The sequence below is a fragment of the Phyllostomus discolor genome, chromosome 7 (assembly GCF_004126475.2).
Source record: "Phyllostomus discolor isolate MPI-MPIP mPhyDis1 chromosome 7, mPhyDis1.pri.v3, whole genome shotgun sequence".
Lineage (NCBI taxonomy): Eukaryota > Metazoa > Chordata > Mammalia > Chiroptera > Phyllostomidae > Phyllostomus > Phyllostomus discolor.
In genome coordinates this window covers 55,876,304-55,898,918 of record NC_040909.2, presented here as the reverse complement: position 1 = coordinate 55,898,918, position 22,615 = coordinate 55,876,304, and the positions used below count along the sequence as shown (strand labels likewise).

At 38.3% G+C, this 22,615-nt stretch overlaps 2 protein-coding genes across 2 annotated transcripts in view; one reads left to right on the top strand and one right to left on the bottom strand.

Annotated features, from left to right (window-relative positions):
* The window catches only part of CADPS (calcium dependent secretion activator), a 478,898-nt gene that overhangs the window by 45,088 nt on the left and 411,195 nt on the right, over positions 1-22,615 (top strand).
* Positions 19,502-20,584, bottom strand: LOC118501655 (glyceraldehyde-3-phosphate dehydrogenase-like). The gene has a single exon (XM_036030985.1). It carries the CDS (start codon positions 20,521-20,523, stop codon positions 20,086-20,088), a length of 438 nt encoding a protein of 145 aa, XP_035886878.1. The 5' UTR covers positions 20,524-20,584; the 3' UTR covers positions 19,502-20,085.

Genomic DNA, 22,615 nt, shown 5'->3' with positions numbered 1-22,615 from the left:
CAAGAAAATTAAATATCAAGATTGTATAAGTACTTGGATCAAAGCAGGTTTTTTGAAAATTTAACTTAAGTGTGGCATTTTGCATGGAATTTTCTGGGTTAGACACACAAATCTTATTATTTTCTGGTTATTTTAATTTGCTGAAAGATAGCCTGAAATATTTGTTCCTTCCATTTTTATTTCAATATAGTATGTAATGGAAAAATGTACATTTACTATCCTGTATATCTATTTATATCGATGAAACTAAAAAATATGCTCTTACTTTTTTCAGTTAAAAAACCTACATAGTTTCTAATAAAATGGGTTTACATTTTGCAAAGATTTAGAAAACTTTCAAATTAAATAATATACAGACCTCTGCTTCATCAGACTTTATAGTTTGTGTTCCAGTGAACCTTGCTCCTCTAAATATTACCCACTCTTCATATCCAGTCTCTCATCAGCCTGATGAGAGACTGGATATGATCCTACTTATTTTTACCCATTACCTGGGCAGCATATTTGTGTAAGAGAATTATAATTGAAAGAACATTGCAGTCTCTTGCCATATTTTCCCAACTGTCAAAGACAACCCTTAGCTAAACCTACATTACTTCAACATTTATAACTTGACTCGACTTAATATAAATACAGTTTTGATGCTTCCAATAAAAGCAGATAGATGGAGGAACAAAGGGAATGCAATAATATTATATATCATACTAGTAAAATTTGGTGAGCCCTGGCTAGGTGCATGTCCAGCCCTAGTGTCAGCCAACATGTATGAGATTTTGGACCTAAGCCTCATAATAACCCTGCACAGTAATATCATGACTCTGATGTCCCAGTTGAGGAAGCTGAAGCATGAAGAAGGCAGGTGACCTTCTCAGCTGGTTAGGGATAGAGCCAAGGTATTGACAGATGTTTGACCCCAATGTCAGTGTCTTTATCTAGTATGCTTTTGACTCATTCTGTCACTGAAGAAGGGTTAACCCAGTTGATTTAGAAGATCTCAAAAGACCAAAGACCTAGTCCTAATTTTCTGTAACCAATGTGTGGTGGGCTTCAGCAATTTCTTCTCTTCTTTGCTTTCTTATTTGTAAAACCAGGCCATCTGCTCAACTACATTAGACTGTTCTTTAAGTCTGAATTGCCTGCTACTGAATATCCCATCACCATAGGATTAGAAATGGTCATGATTGTAAAATGGTGGGTGGGGCCAATTGAAAGCCAGCAGTGTAGCGCATTTATGGATATGTGAGCTGCAGAGATTCCCCAACACAGGTGCTTGCACACCACAAGCAGGGCATTTTCCTCAAGTGGCATTCTATAAGAGCACCTCTTCAGGTGGTACTGAACCACACCTTCATTCTGCTGGGTCCTTGAAAGTTCAAATTTGTTGAAAACATGAATTTTCTTTTTTACTTACACTTGTGATTATTTTTTCTTCTCACAAAACCTGTGACAGAAAACTTAGAATATACAAGGAAGCAAAACAGTGAATATATGACTTGCTACTAATTGCATCAGTAAGAGATAACTCAATGTACCTATTTTTAATATGCTTTTTTCTAGTCATTATAAATACAAATATATTCTGAGAAATTAGAGTATCCTATACACATCATTGGTAATCTTTCTTCTCAATTAGTACTTTTAAATAACTGAAATAGTCATCTCAAAAATAATCTTATATAGAACCCCAATAAGTCCAGTCAAGATGGAGGTGTAGGTAGACACGCCTTGCCACCTCACACAACCATTAAAAAGAATTACAACTGGATCTCAAAACAAATAACACCCAGAACCATCAGAAAATCTAGCTGTATGGAACTCTGATAACCAAGTATTTAAAGAAGCCACATCCATTCAGATCAGTATGAGGGTAGAGTCACAGAGATGAGTGGAGAGGTGGAGAGATGCAGTGCAACATGGAGCAGCAGCAGAAGTGGTGGAATGGATAGTCCCACACTCATGTATGGTGGATAAAAATCAGAAGGGATACCTTGGGAGTGAGTTATCCCAGCCCCAGGCCAGACTGCACAGCCCAAGGTTCCAGTGCTGGGAAGATAAATCCCCATAACTTTCTGACAGTAAAAACGAGTTGAGGTTGGGGTAGCAGAAAAAACTGCTGGGTTTTCAGGAGACTCCATTTAAAGAGTGCACATGGACTTACAGCATACACAAATCTACCTGCTATGAGATTCACCACAATCCAGGCAACAGCTGGAAGGGCACCAGTCATATTTGGGAAGTGGGTGAAGTGACTGGAAATCAGGCAAGTGCCCAGCAAACCTCCAAAATCCAGGCAGTGGCATTGTCCCCTCACTGAGCCCTCTGCCTACAGAGAGCCACAAAGTGATGAAGTAGATTGCCCTGCCCCAGTGACTACCTAAGCCTCCACCCCACACAATTTTCAGGCGCCTTGTCTATAATAGGCTATACAACTAAGATGGGGAGTCAAAGCAGGTCTAACTAATACACAGAAACTAACACAGGGAGGCTGCCAAACTGAGGAGACAAAGAAATATGGCTCAAATGAAAGAACAGAACAAACCCCCGGAAAAAATAACTAAATGAAACAGAGATGACCAACCTATCAGATCCAGAAATCAAGACACTGGTAATCAGGATGCTCAAAGAACTCACTGAGTACAGCAACAACATAAAGGAAGAAATAAAGGTTACACTAAGTGAAATAAAAAAAAATCTACAGGGAACCATACATGGAGGAGAGGAAGCCAGGATTCAAATCAATGATTTGGAGCATAAGGGAGAAATAAGCATTCAAGCAGAACACCAAGAAGGAAAAAGAATTTAAAAATGTGAGGATAGTATCAGAACCCTCTGGACATCTCCAAATATACCAACAACTGAATCACAGGCATGACAGAAGGAGAAGAGGAAGAGCAAGAAATGGAAAACTTATTTGAAAAAAAATTGTGAAAGAAAACTTCCCTAGTTTGGTGAAGAAAACAGACATACAAGTCCAGGAAGCACAGAGAGTCCTGAACAAGACCGAAAGAGGACCACACCAATACACATCATAATTACATTACCCAAGATGAAAGAAAAGGAGAGAATCTTAAAAACAGCAAGAGAAAAGGAGACAGTTACCTACAAAGGAGTTCTTATAAGACTATCAGCTGATTTCTCAAAAGAAACTCTGTAGGCAAGGAAGGACTGGAAAGTATTCTAAGTCATGAAAGGCAAGGCCCTACAGCCAAGATTGCTATCCAGCAAAGCTATCATTTAGAATGGAAGGGCAGATAAAGTGCTTCCCAGACAAGATAAAGCTACAGGAGTTCATCCTCACAAAGCCATTATGACATGAAATGTTAAAGGGACTTATTTAAGAAAAAGAAAATAGTCAAAACTATGAACATTAAAATGGCAGCAAATTCACAACTATCAACAATGGAATCTATAAAAACAAATTAAGCAATTGAGCAGAACAGAAACAGAATCATGGACATGGAGATCATTTGGAGGATCAGCTGGGAGAGGGAAGGGGGAGAATGAGAGAAAAGGTGCAGGGATTAAGATGCATAATCAGTAGGTACAAAGTAGACAGGCGGATGTTACGAACAGTATAGGAAATGGAGAAGCCAAATAACTTATATGCACAACCCACAGACATGAACTAAGGCAGCAGGTATTGCTGGAAGGAAGTGGGGTACCAGGTAGAGGGCAACAAAGGGCTCCCCCTTTGGGACAACTGTCCCAAAACTTTGAACAGCTGTAGTAGCATAATCAATAAAATGTTTTTTTTAAATAAAGAATCCTGATGGGTAAACAGATATAAATGGAGATGCTCTTTGGTGGGGAGGGGCCCAGAAGGAGAGGAATGAGCCCACACTGAGCCACAGCTTCTCTCTCTGTCTCCCTCATACCCTCAGGAGGGATCTTGAAGGGCCAAAGGCAAAGCTCAGAACTTAGAGAATGATCTCCTATAGGAAAAAATCAGTGTTAAAAGATACTAGTAGCCATAATAGTTGAACTTCTATTTTCCACAATTTGAGAATAATAGAAAAATCTGTACTTTCTTCTCCCAGGTTAGGAAAATAGTCCAGACTCTCCTTAAGCCTAGACCATTAACAGAGAAATGGGGACAAAAGAAAGTACCTTGCAGTTTTTGTACTCTTTCCTAATGTTAGACATACAAACGTATTTAAAACACTCCCTTACTTAGAAGAAGCAGTTCCTCCAAAAATGAACAAGAAATTGTTAGTTGTTTTTGCTTTTTTAAAGAAGTGGAGGGACTCTTCATTCTATTCAAGCAGACATAAATCCATAGCCAGCACAAAGCATATGGCCTCTTTTCCCTGCCCTTTAGTTTTATGACTGGGAGACTGGGAGAGTTTTCAACAGCTGAAACAGTTGGCTTCATCCATCATACAAGGCGATGCCTCAGTGGGAGCAGCTTTTCTTTTTACATTTAGGATCTAGAGATATGGGCTAAGTAAGCTTTGTGTTTTCACATCAGAAATGATGATGAGTGGTGTGAGCGATGTAAGAAGAGACAGGATTAAACAGATTCTTCCCTACACTTTATTTCTCAATCTTGTGGGTAACAAGGAGCTTCAAGCTGGAATTTATGGTGCTAGGTGAAAACTCTGTTCCACATGTGAAATTGATTATCTGCAATGTCCTCTGATGGAGTAAAATAACTTTCCTGGTTACATTTTAGCTGTCTAAGGTAGCAGTAGCATCTTTATTTCATGACTGTTTCCTATGATCCAGGCATAGGGTTTCTGGAGTCTGTTTTAACTTTGACATGTTACCATGTGTGGCCTTGGGCAAGTCATTTAAGCTCTCTATGTCACTGAGATCATATACCTTAAAGCTAAACATAGGCAATTTTTGAAGAGATTTGCACGGATTTGCGACTCTCAACTCTAGCTATATGTTAGGATCACCTGGAGTTTTTGTGTGTGTGTGTGTTTTAATTACCAGTACAAGCATAACTCTTTTTATTGTGCTTCACAGATGTCTTTTTCTTTAACAAATTGAATATAAGACTCTCTGCAGCAAAAAGTTTAGGATTGGCTTCATTGCAGTGGTCTGAATCCAATTCTACAGTATCTACAAGGGTTGCTTATGCCAAGCTCCCATGATTCTACAGTATAGACAGCATTCAGAAACACTAGTCCCAACAAAGCCACTCAGAATTACTCTCCCACCTTTGCTGTTTTTCTTTTATTACTCTTAACCCAATGGATCTCTTTTTTCTCTCTACATGTGGCTTACCTGTGCAGTAATGAACTATAAGGTTCCTGAGAAGAGACAGATGCATATTTCATCTTTGTATTGCCATCATATCTTGACCAGAGAGAATCTGGGTTCAAAAATCAGCTCAAAGACATTAAAATTAATAACAATCTGACAGTAACCAGAGGGGAGGTAGGAAGGGATAATGTGGGGGGGGGAGGGTTTTCAGGAACAACTATAAAGGATTTATAGACAAAACCAAGGGGGGGTGGAATCTGGAGGGAGGTGTGGATGGCTGGGGTAAGGGGGGAGAGGTGAGGGATAAATGCAGACAACCGTACCTGAACAACAATAAAACAATTTTTAAAATTTTAAAATATCAGCTCTAAGACTTACTATTCATGAAATCTTGGACAAGATGCTTAGCTCTTCTGAATCTCTTTCCTTAACTGTTTCATACAGATGAGAATACAGGTTCCCATGCTGCTGAGTGGTCTTGAGGATTAATGAAATTATTTAGGTTAGACTATAGCACATGGACCATGGTCACCTCAGATCAGCTGTGTAGTAAATATTTGCTGAATTTAATGCCTTTTGTGTAGTGATTTTTCTTTGGTTGCATCAGTCATTTATTCACTCAACAAATAGTCTTAGCACTTCCTACTATGACTCTAAGTGTTTGAGATACTATGGAGAATATGTTCATGGAATTTACACTCTAGAAGATCATATCTGTGACATGTAATTTTTACAGACACCTGTGTTTTCTTATACTTTAATCAAATGAGACCTTGAAGGTTAAGGAGATTAAGTGATTTATCTAAGGCCTCACAGCAATTTGGTGACAGAGCAATGCCTGAAATCCAGGTTTTAAGACATTTATCCAACACTAATTCCAAAGGACAGAATCGAGTGTAACCAGTGACTGTGCCAATGGGAAACAGCCTCATGTGGGGGATAAATTGGTGATTGGCCCAAGTGTGACTAGTGACTCTCAATTTTAACTATGTGACTTTGGAAAGTTGTGTGTGTGTTTGTTTGTTTGTTTTTAACCTCTTTGCATTTCAGTTACCTCATCTAGAAAATGAAGAGAATAATATTTACTTCAAACAGTTTTTGTGAAGATTAAATGTATGCAAAGTGCTGCCTAGAACCTGGCACATGGCACAAAACAGATGTCAGCTATTATAATACTTATCAACATATCTACAGTTAAAAGGGAGTTGTCTCTGTTTAAAAGCTTTCCAGGACTTTAGAGAAGCTCCATAGCCTTCTGGCCTTAAAATGGTGGGGGTCTGTAATTAAGCAAATATCCCAGTTGTAATCTTTGAACTGTACATACTTTTCTAGAATGGTATGTCGAGTAAATGCAATTATTCTGACATTTGCTTATATGAAGGGATAATCCTCCCCAGAAAATTGGAACTTTTCCATGGCTGCCAGTTGGTAAAGTCCACAATTTGCATGAGGATATATGAGGATGTTATACATCTTTTTTTTTTAAAGATTTTATTTATTTATTTTTAGAGAGGGAAGGGAGGGAGGGGGAGAGAGAGAGAAACATCAATGTGCGGTTGCTGGGGGTTATGGCCTGCAACCCAGAAATGTACCCTGGCTGGGAATCGAACCTGGGACACTTTGGTTCCCAGCCCGCACTCAATCCACTGAGCTACGCCAGCCAGGGCTCCATCTTTTTTTTTTTTAAATAAAAAGACTGGGTAATAATAATATCCTATGACATCTATAGCCTGGATTTGGACTAGATGATCTCTGGTATGTTTACATTTTCCTAATGTAAGAATAATCTAATTGAGTATCCACAGAACATGGGGAAGGATGTTACCTTAGGAGGGAAACATCCAGGCCCAGCATACCACATCAGTCAGTGTAATAGCTTTAACATCATTGAAAAGGCCACATATTGAAAGATTTCTTAAATCACATCTGTGCAGCCATATAACCAATTTCCTATTGGGAGACTTTGTTATGACTGAGTGGAGTTTGGGGGTTTCTAATTAATTTAGCTTCTACCACTCAGCATACCCATTATCCCTTCACCTTGTTCTTCCTATATTTACTCTTCTAGGGGGAAAAAACAAGGAAGGGGGAACAAAGACAAAAAGCATGAGTATTTTCAGCACTTCTCTCACTTAGTTTACCCATTTGGTTGATAAGCATATCCAAGGGGAAAAAAAGACTGCTAGAAGATGATCTTGATTAAAGTGGACTGAGAGATGCTTTTAACTCAGATGGGGGTAAATGTTCTCTTTTATGTTGAAGATGGTTCTGATTTTCAGAACTTTGGTGATTTGCTGTGGGCTAGAAGGGAGGGAGGGAGAATAATCTTCAAATATGAATGCTAGTTGGATCTTTTAACAGGTTTTACAGATGCAGACCTACTAGGTGCCAGACCTCCATGCAACCATGGGATTGTGTGAAGATACTTATTCTCTTCTGTAATGAAATGATTTCAATATAATGTGATAGGTACTTCAATAGAGTTCAACAAGTTCAACACAGGATACTATAGGAACAAAAAAAGGGGGAACTCATCCAGCTGGTGGTGGTAGACAAGAGAGGAATGAAGTTTCAGTGTAGGAGGTGCCCTCGTTTATTGACAATGGCTGGCTTTTGGGCAGAATAGCTCCTGAAAGTTACAATCAAGTGGGCAGTTGAAAGCCAGCATCTCCAAATTTTCTTGTCTCTTTCTTGCATTCATCTCAATATAAACTGTTCTTTGGTCCCGTATCAACAGTTGGCTGTTAGAAATAAGTAGAATACTCATTAACATTGAGTTTGAAGTCTGAAGAGCTAATAGTAGCTCCATGAAGCCTTGACTTATTCATTATTCTTGGCCCAGAACCCAAGAACCAAGAGTAAGAGTAGAAGTCATAGGCTCTTGGTAAACAGTTTGTGGGTGGCTAGATGTTGTACTTTGAACTTCAAAGTCTTTTCACATTTATCTGTTAATCTTCATGTGACATATTATCATATGAGGCTTATTTTTTATGCTGGGGAATCAAGGTTTCAGAAGGTGAAAACCTGCATAATTTCAAACTATTAGCCATTAGGCCTCTACGATCTTGATATGCCATAATTTTTATTAATTCTCAAGGGTTTTTTTGTATAATCACCTAGACTATGTGCCTTTATATGGCCATCAAATTCAGTTGCCTACAGGGATTGTACATGTAAGGTGAAAGATTAAAGTGGGAAAGAGTGAAGTGGTAGGTAGAGTGCTAGAATTGTTACCTGGAGACCAGATTTGACCTCCTGCTCTAAGACTTATAAAAGTGTGTTCTCATCCTGACCTCCACCATATATCAGTGGTTCTCCATAGGGTTCAGAGTTTAACTCTGCTAGAACATGTCTGAAAATGTGGTTGGATGGGGTATGCTTGTGACAATGACAGCAGAACTCTTGGCTTTTAATGGGTGGGTGCCCAGGACTTTTCCTGTCCTGCAGTGTACTGGACAGCCCCACACAATGAAGCAGTGTCCTGGACAAAACTCATAAATTCCCTGTTTGAGCAACTGTGCTTTAGGCAATGTATTTACCCTTTGTAAACCTCATTTTCCTCATTTGTGAAGTGTTCTACTAAGCTTATAGGATTATTATAATCAAATGAGATAATATATGTGAAAGTACTTTGTAAGCCCTAAAGTATTATATGCGTGGGAAGTACTGGAATGATGTCTCTAAGTGGCAGAGAGGCAAAGCTCTTTACAACAGATTGTGAACTGTACAGATCTATAATCTCCCTCTTTATTTTAATCTGGACCATATGGACCAAGATTGTTGTTTTGATCCATTAAGATATTTTGGTTCTTTCTATCTTGGCAAAACCCCTCAGATACAATATGTTTATTTTTGAAAGTATCAACTACAATGGTCATTTACCAGTACCTAACTTAGTATCACTGCTCCTCAAAAGTTCAAAACAATTATTTCCAGGTCATTTACAGAGTCTTAGAAAAATGCACATTTGGAAAAGTCTTCATGGCATATTCAGCATAACTACAAGGAATGTGAATTTAGAGCACAAAGGCATCCAGTCTGAGGCCTGACCCCCACCACATTCTCACTGGCTATGGGATCCTGGCAAATTTATTCACTTTTCTAATCCTCAGTTATCTATAAAATGAGGATTAAAATACTTAATTCGTGGGTGTTGTGAGTATTACATATCTTGGGCATAATGAGTATGTCCAATAAAATATACTTTTATCTTGTTCAGTCTCCAACATTTGCTTGAAAAGTGGCCATCCTGTCTGTGTTTATACTTCACTACTGATGAAAGCATTCATTTCATTTTAGACTTCCTGGAAAGATGTAGTTAGGGACTGTGTGGCCATGGGCTGTAGAGATTCCTTCATAAAACTGGGGGGGTGGGAATCAAGAAATAGTCCCCACCCTACTCTGCAGTATATTGTCTGCTCTTCTCTGCAATCAAATTATCTACTGGAATGTGAGGATGTCATATCAAGCCTCCCATCAAAACCTTAAATAGGCAGACAGGCAGTTCGTTGGTGTGACATTCTTGGCACCCAACAACAGCTTAGGTGTATTTTTAAACACTCTGTCTGGCAGCTCAGGGGGGGAAAAAAACCCAAAACCCAAATCAGCAGAAACCAACAGCTTTCTTTCCAATAAAGACTCTTTGGCCACAACCTGTCTACCCCTTTTGAGAAAGAAATAGGTTGAAATAGGTCAAAATAGCAAAGTGGCTATCTTACCTAGCAACTATGCTTAAGGGTGCTGCTAAATATGCCCACTAATTACTAGATCCAGGAGACCCTCCCTCAGAGTGTGATTTCAGCAGTGAGCAAAAGCCTCTGGGTTTCAGTGACTCCTATGAAAGGATAAGATGATGTGAGAGCCTCTCTTTCAGCTGCTTGGGAGCAATAGGGACTTGAAGGCCCAGAAAGCAATGACATTTAAGGATCTAAAATAGTGTGGCCCAGATTACTTTCCCCAGACCACACTTCCTGCCCTTCTTGCCATGACACCATTTTTTACCAGCCTTATGGAGGTATGACTGACAAATAGAAAGTGTCTGTATTTAGGTTGTATGTACATTCTTTTTAAAATGTGTATGATGTGATTATTTGATATCTCTATACATTGTAAAATGATTACAGCAATCAATTAACACACCCATTGTCTTCCATTGTTACCTTTTGTGTGTGTGTGTGTTTGTGTTGAATCTACTCTCTTAGCAATACAGTATTTTAAATATACAGTATTTCAGGTATATAATACAGTGTTAACTGTAGCCACCATGCTGCACATTAAATCTCCAGAACTTATAACTGAAAGTTTTTGTCCTTTGACCAATGTCTCCCCATTTCTCCCAGTCTCCCAATATGTTACCAATTTTTTATTACTTTTCATTTTGAGATAAAAGTAGATTCACATGCAATTGTAAGAAACAATACAGAGAAGTCCTGTACACCTTCCATACACTCCACCCATTTTTCCTAATGGTAACATCTTGCACCGCTGTAGTGCTCTATCACCACCAGGAGATTAATACAGTCCATCAACCACATTCAGATCTCTCCAGTTTTATATTTACTATGATGCAAGTTTTAAGGAAAATATAAACCTAGTGACACAAACCCATTTTAAAAAGTCTTTTGTGATAACTTCAATCAATTGAAAACATGGCCAGAACAAGATGCTCTCAGAAATGTCTCGGCAGCTCCACAAGAATCTGTCTGACTATCTTTCTTGCTCTGTCTTCTGTCTTCAATTACCTGAATCTGAATTCTTGGAATGGAGTTGTTATGCTTCAAGATCACATTAAGATGTAGGATAAAACACAGCAGCCCATGTTTCAGTTAATTATAAACCCATGACCTGTGTGTAGCCAGGACACTGAAATCTGAATACTGTGAGGTTAAGAAATTTGAAGATATATTTGTCAAATTTGGGCTACTACTCTGGTTCTCCACGTGCTGCTAAGTGTTAGGATTCTGTGTCTGTTAGACTGAGAGGTGGAGTAAAGAGAGAGTTCTGACTGCAGGTATACATGTAGGAAGGACCATTGCACCTCTATGCCTAAGGAGCTCCTTCTTTTCTGGGCAATGAAGTTATTCTCTGTAGCCAACAGGGACTAAATACTGAAGGTTTCATGGAAAGGATTCAAGGTTAGAAGGCTGAACAACTAGAGTTTAACTCCTAGTCCCATTATTGACCTATTGAGCTATGCAACAAATGAACTCACCTCTCTGAGATTTGCTTTCCTCGTCTGTACAAAAAATTGAGATGGAGATGACAGTTTATCTTACATAAGGCAGTGCTGGGTTTTAAATGCTGAAAGCAGTGGTCCTCAAAGTTGAGCCTGCAATGAATCATCTATAGAGCTTGTCCCAAAAGGCTGTTGCACCCTTCTTCAAGTTACAGTCCATAGGTCTTGGGTGCGGCCTGCTAATATGCATTTCTATCAAGTTTCCAAGTGTTGCTGGCTTGGGGAATCACACTCTGGGACCCCCTGTGATCCCTTTGGGAAACCCCTAATATAAAGAATATAAAGTGCCTAATAACATAGCTGACCACTGGTATTCACCCAGGGGGAGCTAGTTCTCCTGCAAACCCATAAGGAATGAGATACCCTCCTCTCCCCGACCCCCACAAAAAGAACCCCAAAGTTAAGTTCTTTGAATTTCCAGAAACCGATTCTCTGGTTAATGTATAAGCAAACAATGTAAATCAAAAGGCTATGACATTATGAAGCATTTTTGACAAGAGTACATGGTCAGCTTTGATCATTCCCAGTTTTAAAAAGATTTTCTTCCTAAAAAGCAAATTCAGGGTTAGGAGTTTCGTGCTGGATATATGTGCATATGTATGTGCCAACATGCATGTATGTACACACACTTACTGGATATTTATGTGCCAGCTTCACCTGACACATGCTATTTTACCCAGGCAGGGCCCACCTTACATGCTATTATTTGGCATGTGTGTGTGGGAGAGAATGCAGGAGAAGGAACCTTGGGAAACCAAGTGTTCTTAGAACTGCAAAGAATCCCTCATTAGAGAGGTGAATTAAAATATTTCAGTCTCTGGGCTATCTCTAAATACACCAACTTATGTCAGTTGTTGATAGAATAAACTGTGGGCTATGGAGTTCTTTAAAAAATATATGATGTAATTAACTTGTGCTATGAGTGCAAAGAAAATCACTCTAAATTTCCTTTGCCACAACTGATTTTTTTTGTAAGACAGGGAATCCCAGGTATGAACCTGAGGCATTACTTTAATAATCTTCAGTGCCTTGGATTTCCTGACATTGCATGCAACCCTTGATCTCTTTTTATTAATTCATCCTCCAGACTGCCTACACACTCTGACTTTCCAGCATTGGAAAGAACGTTCTCACAGACTATGATAAAACACAGATTTATTACGTGAATCTCAAACTTGACTTCCACATGCAAGGTGAGAATGAACCTATTGCTACATTGCTGCAACAAATGGTATGTATAGTTGACTCCTTTTTTAGCAGATGCTACCTGTTGAATATTCATGTATTCTACAAACATCAGTAGCTTTGAATATTTGACAAATATATAGCCATCTATTTGACAGAAAGAGAATATTTCTGTCAAATAGATGGCTGGGCTTAGAAATGTATCTATGAAGATAGATTGGTTTTTCTAAGGTTTTAACAGCAGGTGCCAAAACAAACTAAAATGTTTCAGAATTAGAGATTTGAATGGCAATGGCAGTCTCACCCTTGGATGTCAGTTCGAATTTGGTTCTTTGTCCAAGTCCTCCTAATCTGAGATTGTTTCAGGCCATTTTCCCCCATTCATTATGGAATATCTGCAAAGAGAAGTCAGATGGAGAATAGCAGCAGCAGCCATGGCAGAAAAGCATGGGCAGTGTTACCTGCGGCTGTCACACAACTTCATCCCTGCAGCCCCCTAACGTCCAGCAAAGATAGAATTGACTGATTCCCAATGGTTCATTCCTAGGAAGGAGAACAAACAGAAACTGAAATAGTAATTACTTTCCTTTATTTGAAGAAATCACGGATTAAACAGATTAAGGTTTACCTCCTATGCACCAGAATAAATGTCACCTGGTTTTTTGATAAGACTGTAATGTCAGTTAAAGGATTGGACTTTTAGCAGGGGAACAAGGAAATGGCCTTAAAATGTATTCAAGTTTGCAGACTACAGCCCTGTATTTTAATCCTGGAGATACACATTTATCTTGCCCCTTCTTTGAAGTCTCCTTTTCTACTAGCTACAAGTTCTCTGCCTCCAACCTCTTTTCTTACACTTAAGAAAGAGAATATTTTAAAAACTTACTTAAAAATAGTACTGCACTGCCCTGGCTGGATGATTCAGTTGGTTGGAGCATAATTCTATACACCAAAAGTTTGTGGGTTCCATCCCTGGTCAGGGCACATACCTAGGTTGAGTGTTCAATACCCACAGGAGGCTCGTAAGGGAGAAATTGATGTCTCTCTCTTACGTTGATGTTTTTCCCTCTGTTTCTCTCTTAAAAATCAATAAACATATCCTCAGGCGAGGATTAAAAAAATAGTACTGCATTGAATCACCCAAAGGGGAACTATAATTAAAGGTAAACATTTATATTTCCCTCAGTAAGGACAAACTTCAGAAGTGTGATTAACTTTGGAATATACCAGTCTGATTATTTCATCAAAGATACAGCATTGCACATCTAAAAAAAATTTTCTAGCTCGTTCGGGATTTTGTACTTACAAGGAGGCTGTTTATTGATTTAGCAATTCAGTGGAGAGCTAAGTATAGGTTTTTAATCTTAGCAATACAAGGATGCCTGTTGGTTGAAAGTGTATCAGCTGAGTACAGCTGCAAAATGCACATATTGTTTTTTCACAAGCTGTCATACAATTGTCAGCATCTATTAATTTTTTGAAAAGGTAATGGATATCCCTGGAGACACCAAGAGAAAGTAGCAGAATAAGTGGCAGGCCATTTCTCATGTGGAGACAGAACTTAAGCATTTGTAAACTTCTTTCTGATGGTCTTGAGTCAAGGTTTGAGTTCATTATCTCAACCTTGACATCTGGATTCTTACTTAATCTGCAAGTCATATTTCTTTCCATCATTTTCCTACTGAAAACAAAAGTATCAGTAGTCAAGAGTATTTCTTAATGTTTCTGTATCTAATTAACAAGCTAGTGGGTCAGCTACTACATTGAACTAGGAGAAATCCATCTAACTTTCTATCTGCCTGTTTATTCACCTGTCCACCCACCCACCCGTGTGTTGATTCATTCATTCAGCAAAAGCCTTCTCAGTTCTTCATGTTTTGTTCTCAAGACACCAGTTGTGAATAATAAGCATTTACGTCCTACCCTCTTGAAGTTTACATTCTAACATGGAAAATAAATTTTTAATAAGGAATTAGACATTTGAGGAAAGCTGCAAATGGCAAGGAAGATGTGATGGGCAGAATTACAAGTGATGTCCAGGGACCCTTACCTTTGTATAATTCCTTCTGTGTTTTGTGTGGGTAGAACCTGTAAATATAAAAAGATATCACCCTTTTGCTTATGTTAGATTATGTGACAAAAGGGAAATTGTCCCAGTGGGCCTGATCTAATTATATGAACCATTTAAAACAGAGCATTTTCTCCAGCTGGAAGACAGAAGAGGAAGTCAAACAGATTCCAGTCTTGGGAAGGGTTTGGTTTTTCCTTACTGGCTTGAAGATAGAGGTGGCCATGTCATGAAGTATGTTAATGGCATCTAGAAGCTGAGAGGTCCCCTAGCTGACACTCAGAAAGGAAACAGAAACCTTATTCCTACAGGTAAAAGGAACTGAATTTTGCCAACAACTTCAATGAACTTGAAAGTAAATTCTTCCCCACAGTATCCAGATAAGAGTTTTGAACTGCTCAGACTTTAAGTTCAGCCTGTGAGATTGCTATGATTTGAATTTTGTCCACCATAAAAAAGAAAAATTGAACTCCCAACCCTAGTACCTTTGAATGTGACATTATTGGGAGATAGAGTCTTTGCAAGTTTAATAAAGGTAAGATAATCAGGGTGGGACTTTATCCAGGATGATTAGTGTCCTTATACGAAGAGAGAAATTTGGACAGAGAAGGAGGCACACAGGAATAATGCCATGTGAGGACACAGAGGCACACAGACACAGAGGGAAGATGACCATGTGAAGGTGTACATAGAGATTGAAGTGATGCTACCTCAAGCCAAGGACTACTTGGGGCTGCCAGCACTGGAAGAGGTAAGAAGTTTCTTCAGTGGCATCTTCAGAGGAAGCATGGCACTGCCAATACCTTGAGTCTGGACTTATAGCCTCCAGGGCTAAAAGAGAATAAACTGTTGTTTTAACCCACCTAAGTTTTGGTATTTTGTGACAGCAGCCTTAGGAATGAAATTCAGAAACTCGAAAGCAGAAAACCCAGTTGAGCCTGCATCAATTTCTGATCTGCACAACAATAAGGCATAAATGGGTTTTGTTTTAAGCCACTATGTTTGAGGTCTTTTGTTTTGTAGCAATAGAAAACTAATACACAAGAGTATGGAAAGAGTTTCTAATTTACCTAATTGAGGATGGTTTTCTGAGAAGGATGTTTAAGATGAGAAAAAAAGAAAAAGCATAAATGATCTGGTAGAAGGGAGAAAATGAAGATTGTTCTAAACAGAGGGAATAACATATGCAAATACCCTGAGACAGAGAAGAGCCAGCTGCACTCAAGAAACTAGACTACCTAGGTGTGTACCCTTTAAATAGTGTTGCTATCAATGTCAGGCCTGAACTAGGTGCTGGAGATAAAATAAAGACCTACAGACATATCCTTTTCCTTTTAGAGCCCAGATTTTAAATAAGGTCTTTTGCATCTGAGTTTTTTTTACATTCATAATAATGCTCTTGAGATTAACTATGTTGTTGGGTTTATTAGTAGTTTGTTTCTTTTAATTGCTGAGTAGTTTTCCACTGTGTGACTATAACACAATTAATGTATCCATTCTCCTATTGAGAGACATTGGGATTGTTTCCAGTTTTTAGCTATGATGAAGAAAGTGACTCTGTATATTCCCACTTAAGATTTTCTGTGGACATATATTTTGATTTCTCTCAGGTAACCAGCTAGGAGTGAAGGTGCTGGCTTGTAAGGTAGTTATATGTTTACCTTACCTGCCAAGCCATCATGCAAAATGGTTGTACTGTTTTACACACCTGCCAGCAGTATATGAGAGCTAAGGTTGCTCTCCATCCTCTCCAACACTGGTCTGTCTTTTTAAACTTTAGCTTTTGAGATAGGTCTACAGTGGTATCTCATTGTAGTATCATGGGCATTTTCCTGATGACTAGCCATGTTTATTTTCATGGTGGGTCTCCATGTGATTCTGAAGTGCAGGCAAATTTGAGGACCACTACTGTAATGGCTGAGATGTGAGTTTGCTCATACTACAACTGTTCTCATTAGGTATAACTAGAGATTTTCCCATCCAAAGGCTTTCTCATGATAATTTTAAATTGTCAAAGAAAACATTTGAAAAATGACTTTCAGTGTGTTCTTTCCTTCTCTCTGGACTTGACACTGAATTTTAATGTCAAACTTCAGCTCAGAAATTTTGAGGTTGGGCACAGTCACTTAACCCAAATGCAAGTTGCATACAAGGTATTACTAGAGTCACTGGAGGACCTGGGGTCCATTGATGGCATCGTTCTAAACTGCACCATGTTTTTCTTCCCTCAGAGAGAAATGTGGTCCTATAGACATTTGACCTTAGAAGCTTATAAGCAATTTGTATTCTTTTCTAAGTAATACTGGTTTGGAAACAACTTGAACCTTGTGCTAATGTTTATATCAGAGCAATTTGTCTGGCAGACAACTTTCTTTACTCAAAATGTTAGGTTTCTACTCAGTAATTTCTTGAACCTTCATACTGATTCACAGAGCATGTTGAACAAGCTATCAGCTTAAGGACCTTGATTTAACCTCAAAAGAAAAAATTAAACAAAGAATTCTACCTGATTTTTTAATAAACCCTGGACATTTTTTCTTCCCCAGATTTGGAAATTGTTTTGATCCTTGGTTCATGATTCAAGAACGTTAAAGGGCTAAAGAATCAGAGTATTGCAGAAATTGAAAAGTTTATACAAAGGCATCTGAAAATGCACTAGTGGAGTGGTTCTCTTTCCCAGGATGCCCTACGGCCTTAGTAAGCTAATACAACAATGGTCATGCAGGTTGTGTCTCATATGAAAATACTGATTGATGTGTTTTCCCAGAGTCATAAAGAGCCCCTTCCCTGATCCTTAGAAAAGGGGGATGCAGTTGATTTGTGCTGCCCACCCTTCCTGAACAAGAAAGTTTCTTTTTTCAATACTGTATACTTAGCCTTTTGAGATAAGAGGTTCTGAAGTTAGCTAAAGAGCAAAAGCAAATAAATTATGCAGTTTATAAATATTGTTATCCCAAGGTTTAGAAAGGCTCATCAGTCAACTTTTGATTCTGCATATAAGTGAAAGCAGATATTATACATCCTAGGAAAGGAACATGTTCAAATCCTCAGAGGCTCTGGGGACCTTATCTGCCTGTGTTTTTATTTCTGGACCTTGGACTATTCCATGTTATTCTTAGTAGGTAAAGGCTGAGAAAGACCAAGAGAAGTTCAGCCTAGAACCTTCACCTCATTTGCAACTCTGGCTGGAGCATTTTGATGAGGAGAAGGCCCAGGAAAACCTGAGCTGTGATGCAGCTTCTAAGTCACTAGTAGATTTCAGTTATCTTCACTGTGGAAGGTGGAGATTTGAAAGCTTGGGGGAATAGCGCAGTATGCTGAAATGTGAAAGGAGTGATGACCTTGTGTCGGCTCCATTTGATTTACTCCATGAGAAACTGCATTTTAAAAAAAACTCTTCTGTGAAAAATATGAGGCTTTCCAAATGCCCAGTGTTATACTATTCTGCACCAAGGCAGGTTTCTGTAGCTAGTCGCATCATCCAGCAATACCAGGGAAGGTTTCAGTTAACCATACCCGCATTTTATTTATTTTTTTAAACTTATTATTTTTTTCAAGTTGCCATCGAAGGAAAAATTTCTTCTTTCTTCTAACCCTGGAATAATGTGTTTGCTCTAAAGGGCTGTCCTAAACTGTGAATAGATCTTTTTGTTTAAGTTCTATAATCACACTTTTGTCCTTTTGGCCATGCCTATGTTTCTTATAAATTTGCTAAGTGTTCATAGCAAGACAAGGTCTGAATATCTATAATATGACTGCTAAATTTATAGCTTTATAAAATACGTTCATCTCCCACAGTCACTCTCCATGGGTGCTGGATGGGTAAAGGGAAATGGATCTCTTATTCAGTTCAAACTGAAAAATGAAATGAGAAATTAACAATAAATATTTTAACTATTCAAGCTCCCCACATCATCATGACAAGACTAATTTGAAAGTTTCAGAAACAGCCCATAGCTGTTCTAATTTAATCAGAAGAGTTTATTATTCCTACTCTCTCCTTTTTCAGTGAATTTACTCACCTGAAGAAGAAAGTAGGCCCGAAAGAGACACCCAGAGAAACAGAGACAGAAAGGGAGAAAACAAAAGACACAAACACATGGAGAGAAAAAAAATGCCTTTTATGTAAAAGCCATATCAGTTATTTTATTAACTTCAAAATTAAAAAAGGCAGAAGCACAAGGCAGCATAAGATGAACAATCTTTAATAGAAACACATGCAGCAGGAATGTATGACACCAAGCTTCTAACTTTCTTATGTATCCAGTTATTTTTATGTAAATGGTATCAAAGGATAATGAACATTGCACAGATCTTACATGTACACACCTGTGTTTTCTGCATTCAGATCAAGAAACAGGATGTTACCTGCCCCCAGAAGTCCCCTCCTGCCTCCTCATAATCACTTCCCCACTGAGGGTCACCAGTATTTTGATAGCTGACATCATGGATTAGTTTTGCTCTCTTTGAACTTCACATGAATAAAACATACATCTCCTGTGTCTGGCTTCTTTCACTCACTAATTTGTTTGTGAGGTTTGTATGTAGCAGAATTAGATTCATTTACATTCTGTATGTATTGCATTGACTATACCACATTTTTTTACCCATTCTGCTGGTGATGAACATTCTGGTTGTCTTCAATCTGGGGTTATTACAATTCCTATTGCCATAGTCAACCTAGTACAGGTGGCCCACGCTTTTTGAAAGTTCACTTTATGACACTTTGATTTTGTGCAATACAATATAGACTAGTATCTGTTTTGGGGTAACCAAAAAGAAAAAATCCAAAGAGGATTTTTGCTTTTATAAAAAAAGGCAAAAATTGAAAATACTATTCAGTGTTTGTTTGGCAGGGAGTCATTGTAGAGGCGGTGTGGACCCTTAGCAGCAAGAATGACTCTGCTAAAGTCCTTCCCTAGGAGCTATACTCTGCATTGCAGTGTTAAGCACCATAGCTTTGAACTGTGTCTGTTGGTGCCTGTCCCTTATTTTTATTTATTTTGTATGCCCATTAGCAAAAGGAGACCTAAGGTATAAGAGAAAACTAAGAGAACTTGTAAAGGTATTACACTTAGTGTGAAATTGGATGCAATTAAGTGTTTCAATTATGATGTATGAAATAAAGACTTTTTGTGTGCATTAAAGTTGTGAGCGCCCACCATTCATACTATCTTTCAGGTGAGGGGGAGATACAGTGAACTTTATTGATGGTACATGATAACAAGTAAGCTCCTCAAGCCACTTGCCTTCTTCAGAGGGTCTGGGGTGGAAACTGTGAAGGTTAGGAGATTCTCAGTATGCTGGGGGATTGATTTGGAGCAAGCACTCCCCAGCAGCTGAGGGCCTCTCTTCCTCTTGCTGGAGCTGGTGGTTCAGGGCGCTTTTACTCCTTGGAGGCCATGTGGACCATAAGGTCCACCACCCTGTTGCTGCAGCCAAATTTATTGTCATAACAGGAAGTGAACTTGACAAAGTGGTCATTGAGGGCAATGCAAGCCTCAGCATCGAAGGTAGAGGAGTGGATGCTACTGTTAAAGTCACAAGAGATAACCTGGTTCTCAGTATAGCCCAGCATGCCCTTGAAGGGGCCCTTTGAGGCTTGCTTCACTACCTTCCTGATGTCATCATATTTGGCAGCTTTCTCCACGTGGCAGGTCAGATCCACAGCTGATGTATTGGGGGTGGGGACACAGCAGGCCATGCCAATGAGCTTCCCATTCAGCTCAGGATGACCTTGCCCACAGTCTTGGTAGCACCAGTAGAAGCAGGGTTGATGTCCTGGGAAGCCCCTCAACCACAGGTTCCCAGAGGGTCCATCCATGGTCGTCTCGGTGGCAATGATGGCTGGACTGTGATCATGAGTTCCTCCATGACACCAAAGTTGCCATTTGTACTATTTTCATGCAGAGAGAAAGAATCTTGACAGCTGCCAAAGTTACTATTGGTTCTGCTTGTGGCAAGTGTTCATTATAGTTGGCATCTAGTAATGGCAAAAATGGAAAGTCTATTGGCTGAATGGATAGTGGGTGTACAAAGCATGGTGTTCTATTAAGTTATCCTATACTTAAGGAGAAATAGTCTTTTTAATAAGTGAAACTACATCATACATTAATTCTACTTTATACAGATTACATATGTATCATATTATTCCTGGTTTTACTATATGTTAATGTTATTTTAGGTTTATATGTGATTTTGTAACTTCTTTTGGGGGGTCTGAAAATGCTTAAATTTTTTTCCAATAAATTAATGGTAATTGTTTCTTCACGTTATGCCATTTAGGCTTTAAAGTGTTTCATAGGATCTGTCTACTTTTTGATAGCAGGGAGATCTGTATAAATCTTTTAGTGAATATATACATATATATTCTGTCACCATTTATCTTAAGAACTGTAGTCTCACAAAAACCTAAGGAACAGAAATTTAAGAGTTTTTTTTAACTGTGTATTTCAGAAGAGGAACAGAACAATTTTAAAAGGGATGACTACTTCTGCTAAGGGATGAAGCAAAAAGGCGATAATAGAAGTAAAGTAAAACTTGTTTTCTGAACTTTGTGTCTCTGTGGAGCCCTCAGAATTGAGTTTAAATGGTTACAATTTGTTTAGTAATTTATATTTTGTACTAATTGCTTTGATCTTTAAGTAATTAAAACAGTTGAAAGAGGAAGAGAGTGTATACTTTCCATGCTCAACATTTAAGTTTTATGAAATTATCCCTAATGATGGTGAAGTACACAGAGTATATTCCAGCCTCTTTGGAAACATATTCTTCCAGTAACAAATTTGCATTGGCATCTTCAGAATATGGCTTGCAAATTTCCAAAGAATTGAAACTTGAGAACAACCATAGTTTGGTTCTTTTGTTGTATAACTTCTTCCTAAGAGTTGATTAGATACTTTGGAAGTTATAAACCTGTACTATGTAAAATACAGATTTAGAAGAATCAGAAATAAATATCATATGAATAATATTTTATATTAATTACATTTTAAAATAATATTATAGAAAGCCCTGGCTGGCATAGCTCAGTGAATTCAGCATGGGCTGCAAACCAAAGCATCGCAGGTTCAATTCCCAGTCAGGGCACATACTTGGGTTGCAGGCCATGGCCCCCAGCAACCTCACATTGATGTTTTTCTCTCTCTCTCTTTCTCCCTCCCTTCCCTCTCTAAAAATAAATAAATCTTTAAAAAAAATAAAATGATATTATAGATATATTGGGTTAGATATATTATTTAAGTTAATTGTATCTATTTCTCTTTATTAAGGCATCTACTAGAAAACTCAAAATTACATATGTGGCTCATATTGCATTTATATTGTGTTTTAGATCTCCAGATCACCAAATACTAGTGGTTTGGCCAGAATATAATGTTTTCACAGGATTAGAGAAATAAATTTTTCAACTGTGCTTACTTTTGAAGTGTTTACTTTCTACATCTACTCACAGATTCCATGGCATGTGTGAACTTCATTTGATTGCAACTATATTTTACCTTGTTTTTTCATTGCTTTTATCATGACATTAATAGACAGTTAGTAAGTGCCAACTATGTTAAGAGGTAAGAGAGCTGTGTTATATAGTCATTGCTTCTTGTTGAAGATAAAATTACCATATGTTTATTTCATTCATTCATTCGTTCAATAAATATTTATTGAGCTTCTGCTGTGTGATGGCAAATAGGCAAAACATGGGGGATATGATGAAAAACAAAGGACAGCCTCTGTTGCAGAGAAGGTTAGAGTCAAATGGAAGAGAGAGACAAGAAAACAGAATGAGTGTATGGCCAGTAGAGACCCTGGAGGTAGTGGGGCAGCATTATGGACCATGACCTGCTTTAAACACTTTTCACCAATGACCTCCTACTCTCATACTTCCTCCCAGCTCCTAGAAACAAGTCTTTTAATTTCTA

Bases quoted from the DNA above. Each gene is read 5' to 3' on its own strand.
- LOC118501655 (XM_036030985.1), bottom strand. From the start codon at position 20,523: ATGGATGGACCCTCTGGGAACCTGTGGTTGAGGGGCTTCCCAGGACAT.